Below are 6000 nucleotides of genomic sequence, written 5' to 3'. Positions count from 1 at the left end.
TTTTTGAAAAAAAAATTGTTTTTATTGGAACTCATCTGAACATCAGATATACCTGGTGTTGGTTAGCAAGAACCGTTTGTACATTTGATATTGATGGCGCCAAAACAAAACAGTGACTGGACATGATGGGGAGAGATGTTGAGAACAAAAACTTGATTTTGGAGAGGAAAATAAAAGCCAGTCAGATTCAGTGAGGATGCAAAACCTGGTACAACAAAATCCTTTTACAAAATATAAATTTATTACGAAAACTTGGAAGGATAATCTGAGAAAGGGAAAGAAAGACAAAAGGAGGCCAGCAGGAAGGAGGCAGGAGGAGTGGGAGAGGAAAAGACAGAAAACAAAGAGGAGATGAGAAGAAAATATAGCTGAGCACAACAGAGGTGCAGAAGCTTACCTGCCCAAATGGCATTAAAGCCTTGCTATGAAATCTCATTATAAAACAAAGCATGCTGAAATACAGTGCTCTTCCTCCCATCCGTTCAGTTTCTAAGAGGTAAATAAAGAAGCTCCCTGGGAGGGGGACATGAGGTTGCTTGAAAACCCAACAAAAATTTTTAAAAAAAAAACCACCCCACAGTCTCATTTGCGATGTTCACTGTTTAAAAAAGGAATAAATCCATCTGACAGCAGGAAAGGAGGAGTGGGACAGGGAGAGAAGCTGATGGATTTCAGACAGCCTGATTCCCCTGGAGGGGGGAAGGAGGAAGGAAGAGACATGTGATGGTCTCCTGGTTTAGAGAAGGGAGAGAGAAAAGAGCAGAGGAGAGGGGCAATTAAAACACTGACGTCTAATCTAGTGTACTGTGTTAAAAAGAGCCACATGCACAGCAGGCCCCCTGAGGGCCCACACTGCTCCCCATGTGGCCGTGGTGGACACGAGCTCCTGGCCTCATCCCCATTCCTTCACAGGTCGGAGTGGAGCCATGCAGGTGCTGCTGCTGCTGCTGTGGCGGCGGCGGTGGGCCCTCCGGCCAGTCTGCTGGAGCCATTGGTTGGGAGAAAGGCAGGTGGACAGGCCATATAGCAGGGGAAAGAACACCGAAACACCTCATTTCAAATAAAAAAGAAAATAGCAGTCTATACACAGTTGTTTGTTTTGGTTCAGTACAAACAGAATAAAAAGTCGTTGCTTTGATGGTCAGGCAAACACCCAATTCTGAAGAGGAGGAGAGGTGACGCCCAGCAGGTGAATTAGGAGCCCCAGTGGTGGGCGGAGCGCCTGGCTTTGCAGCCCTCTCCCAGGAGGCAGAGAGCACAGCTTTAGGTAGTGTAAGCCTTTTTCCTTTTATTTAGAATAACCTTTTTTTTTTCTTTTTCTTTTTTTTTAAGCAATTTCCCCACTCCCAAGTTGGGCCAGTAAAGATTACATGAAAACTGGCACACCTATCGGCTGGAATACAGATGCACCAAATGAGGATTTAAAAACTTTCCGAGCGAAAAGTAGAACATAAACAAAAAAAGAATCTCCTAGCATTTTCCCCAAAGGTTTCACTCTCCCGCCACACACACTCTCCAAAGGACCGCTACAGATCCAACTCTGCAAGAGAAGACAGAGCAGTGTCAATCGGGGAAGCCGCAAGGCCACCACGAGGCTTTCAGTCTCGACAGGCAGAAGACGGCGCTGCCCGGGCCCAGGTCCTGGAGCCAGCACTCACCTATGTCAGTTTCTTGGCTTTGTTGTAGAGGGAATCCACTACTTTACTCATGTTCTGAATTGTTTCCAGAGCAGCTTCATAAGTTTTATCTACTGGGGGTTCATCGAAAATAATCAAGACACCCTCCCCCTGGTCCAAGATCCCTGCAGGAAACACAAGGGCAACCCAGGTAAAGAAGGGATTAGATACAAAGCATCTGAGAAGCAGCCCGCTCCCTAGCTGCCTCGCTTTCTCCAGAAAAGAGGGGAAAACAACTCATCTCTCTGTTCCATTTGTGCATGGTTTTTATACAGTCTCATCACAGGGTTAAGAGGGGCAAGGATCCCAGGGAAGCACCGGGTGAAACAAATGGAACAGCTTCTTTCAAGATAAAGGAGCATGATGTCTCTCAAACCATTTCATCACCACCACCAGCCCCTTCGCCTGTATAACTGTTACTCACCATGAAATTTCTTGTCAAGAATCATCTGTGATAATTTCCTTTCCACGTCGGCCTAAAATCAAAGCACATGATTAAAGGGACCAGCATTCACTAGTCAGAGAACACAATGATCTGAAAGCCTTATATACAAGAGTCTTACGGCAAATGGACTGAAAACAAAACAGCAACAATGCAACTCCAGCTCTGAGCCCGCAGTCCCCAATCGGCACTGAGAAGTTTGGGAGCTTTCCAACAAGGCCCAACGGGTGTAAAAGCCAGCCCCTCCACACGCCCCTTTCTCCATCCCTACTCCCACCACACAAGCTCAGGACTCCTTACCTTGGAGAGTTTGATGAGGCTAGATATGTGTTCGATCTAAAAGGAAAGGTAGAGAGACACCAACACTGAAAGTTTTACCTCTGCCTCTAGTATGGGGCTGGGGGTGGGGTGAGGAATAGCTGTATCTCTTGAAATCCTGCTGGATATCTTTATCCAGACTCTGGCCGTTTTTAGGTCCTTGTGCTATGTCCATCTGCCTACCCTTCATCACTGCAGACAATAAACACACTCCTGTCCCATATACCCAAAAGAAAAACATTTACATGTGCAACGACTACAAAAGCAAGGAGGAGACTGTACTAAATATAAACAGAGGCAAGCTCACCAGCCTCTACTCCACAGCATCCCTCTCCTCGACTCTTGTTCCCTGTCAAGAAAATCCCAAGCTCTTGGTGGCCTCTTGCCCACCAGACACACCCTTTGAAGTGAGTTACTATTTTCGATGGGTGTGGGAAGGGAAGGGGCTACAGTGAGGATGTCTAGCCAGAAACCCCCTCCCATGAGAAAACGGCTAGGAACCCAGAGGGGTTCTTACCTGTACTCGGGAAAAAGGTTCAATGACTCGGATCAGATTCTGTTCCAGTAAGTTATCATACAACTTGGCCAAGTGTGTGCTGATGATTGGGTCATCCCGGAGCTCTGCCCGATAATCTGTCAGGGCCTGCCAAAAGAGCCGGTCACAGAGATTGGCACCGAGAAGCACTTGAAAGTCACACTACTCCTAGCTTCCTAAGTAAGTAGTCTGCTGGTCCTTGGAACTATATGGTTGACTGAAGTTCTGGAGGATTTGGGGAGGTTAAAGAACAGCCATGACAGAAGGCAGAAGAAGAGGAATATCAAGAACTAAAAGATGGAGCCACCCTAGACACCATCTTTCTGTCCGAAAGCCTCACGTTGACAGCTCAAACTGTGTAAGCCACAAGAGCAGCTTGTCTCGTAAGCCAAATTAACTACACAAGCAATTCTCAATATGTATTCCAGAGAATAAACAGGGTCTCCATAAAAAAAAAAAAGGAATTCTGAGGTTAAATAATAGGAAATGCTGAATTCCACAGCTAGCTCTTGGTGTTTTATAAGGAACATCAGCACAGTACAGCTTTGCAGTTAACAGAAAACAAAGTACCTTTCTAATTTGTTTAGCCCCAGTGTTTCCTAAATATCTGATCACAGACCCTTTTTCCAAGGAACCCCTAAGAGAAGTCCTCCATCAAACATCCTAAACTTTGGGAAAAAATTATCTAGACTGTTTGTTTACTCGCGTATGTGACTTATTTACCTTTAGTAATGGTCTCAATATCCCGGCCTCATGTCAGCTGTTCTATAAGGTGTTAAGGGAAGCAAGCAAACCATGCCAAGTAAGAAACTAAAATTGGCAGGAAACCTCTAGAAAGATGAGCCTTGGAGACAGTCAGAGCCACACGCTCTAGTCTCCATCCACACTGGTTCTCTTCCTGGATCTAGGTGTGTGTTTATTAAGTTGGCCATGATACACAGACTAAGAATTTCAGAAAAGAATATATGTCTCGCCCTACTTCTTAGACAACTTTTTCTGCCTTTTCAAACCTTTGCGAACATTGAGTAAAAGGCACAGGAGGCAAGGCAAGCCTAGAACGTCACCCTGAGGAAGTGTCTTTTGGTCCAGATGCACACATCGAGACTTCTCTTTTGTCCACAGAAGAGAAACAGACCTAGCATTTGTGGAGCTGAAGGAATAACTAAGACCATGCCACGTAGAACAAACATCAGGCCTGGAGTCAAACCCTGACACATAGTAGCTGAGTGACTTCAGGCATCCTATTTGAATCCCAGTTCCCTCAACCGTAAAATGCAGATAATGAGTTTCTTACTAAAAATCAAAATGAGAAAAGGATGACAGAAAGAACTTTTGGAAATTGAAAGGTCCTGTGTATAAATGAGGTATTACAATTCAACAAGTTTCATTGTACAAAAGTGTTTAACTGTTTCCTGGTTTTGATACTGTACTATAATTAAGATATCACCATTAGGGAAAATTGGGTGAATGGCACAGGAAATCACTGTACTATCTTTGCAACTTCTTGTGAAACTACAATCATTTAGAATGAAAAGTTTTTTAAAGTACTTACAGTGATGTGCTGCATAATGATGCTTCAGTCAACGAGACATATCCAACAGTGGTCCCATAAGATTAGTATCACATAGACTAGGTGTCTAGTAGGCTACACCATCTAGGTTTGTGTAAGTACACTCTGTTTGCACAACAATGAAGTCGCCGAACTACACACTTCTCTAAATATATCCCCATCATTAAGCAATGCATGACTGTAAATACCCCTCGTCCTCTACCAACCCCATATCAATCATGCTTACCTTTTCAAAATCTGCCAGTGATCTGTTCTTGCTAGCCTGAGCCACACACTTTAATGCTTCTGTCTAAGAATAAGGAGAAAAATAGTGAAAGTGATCTATTCTGTGTACTCACATCCCACCAAGCATGTCTCATAAGTAGTCTGCTATGTCCACATAACTTCTGGCTGCAGGAAGAACCTGCCCCACCACTGTTCTTCTCCAAAGGCCCGGGAAGAAAAGCTAGAATCCCAGCATGTGCCAACCAGTTTCCCTTTGAAATCTAAAATGACTTAAAAATACTAGGAAATAGAAAGTTATTCCAAAAAATATGCCTTGATACAGCATTCTCCAAAGTTGACAAGCTAAAAAGGAAAATGGCCGTAGAAGTGATTTCCTCCCCTCTCCTGTAAGATTCCCTATCCCCCCAGACTCCTTCTTGCCCTTAGAGCTGATCATATCTGTGCTTTATCAAGACTCATTCTGCTAGGTTTGGTACACAGCACACACCAGGGTCTACTTTCATTAGGATTGAGGCATCAAAATTCCACATATTACACTGAATGTTAAAACCCCATAGTAATGAAGGGACAATCAACAGCTGAGGGCAACTTCTAACCTGGTTATAGAAAAGGCACGTAACCAAGCTATCAGGTCTCTACTCAGCAGGAAATCAACAACATTCATCTTGCTAGGAGATCAGACTGACTGCTGCTTGAAAGCTGTCATCAAGGTACAAAGGACCACGAGAAGCTCCTCTCGTGCCAGCCTACGTTCTTAAATAAGGATGGCACATCTTATACAGCAGATTTTAAAAATGGTGCAAAGCTAATTATTAGTGTTTGTCTCCAGCATTCATCCTATAGACAGAACAGCTGTCATGAGAAAAGCCTGTAACTTACAGCCAAATAACCCAAGTTCAAAGTCTCACTCCACCATTACTAGTTACCTGACCTTGTCCTGGACATTTGACTTCTCTTAGCCTGTCTCCTCAACTCTAGCTCTAGATAGAGTAGTGAGTCTTTCACTATAGTAATAACCAGTATTCTTTTGGTTAAAACTAGAAGATGATCTGAAACTTCCGATGAAAAGCCTGTTAAGGTCACGTGTAGAGAAGGAAGAAATTACCTATTGTGGCCATTCCTCCACAGATACAGCAGGACACCCAATGTGTCTGCTGTTTAGAGACAAGTGCATTTGAAATCTAGAAAGATTACTTTTACTTTATTAGTGATACTCAAGCAAAGTATAAAGAAG

The 6000-nt window shown here is 43.8% G+C and overlaps 1 protein-coding gene across 2 annotated transcripts in view; it reads right to left on the bottom strand.

Annotated features, from left to right (window-relative positions):
• The window catches only part of PSMD11 (proteasome 26S subunit, non-ATPase 11), a 29510-nt gene continuing 23510 nt past the window's right edge, over positions 1-6000 (bottom strand). Inside the window, exons 9-14 of one of the 2 annotated variants that reach the window (XM_014862183.3) lie at positions 4768-4830; positions 2954-3079; positions 2419-2454; positions 2101-2152; positions 1659-1801; positions 1-1540 (exon numbers count right to left, since the gene is read on the bottom strand). In XM_014862183.3, coding sequence (XP_014717669.1) covers positions 1659-1801; positions 2101-2152; positions 2419-2454; positions 2954-3079; positions 4768-4830 — 420 coding nt within the window. In that variant the 3' untranslated portion in view covers positions 1-1540. The remainder of the gene's footprint in view (positions 1541-1658; positions 1802-2100; positions 2153-2418; positions 2455-2953; positions 3080-4767; positions 4831-6000) is intronic. The other variant, XM_044744540.2, reaches the window with a different exon arrangement.

Source organism: Equus asinus, chromosome 13 (genome assembly GCF_041296235.1).
Source record: "Equus asinus isolate D_3611 breed Donkey chromosome 13, EquAss-T2T_v2, whole genome shotgun sequence".
NCBI lineage: Eukaryota > Metazoa > Chordata > Mammalia > Perissodactyla > Equidae > Equus > Equus asinus.
Note: the sequence above shows the minus strand (reverse complement) of the source record. Positions and strands in the feature narration are given on the sequence as shown.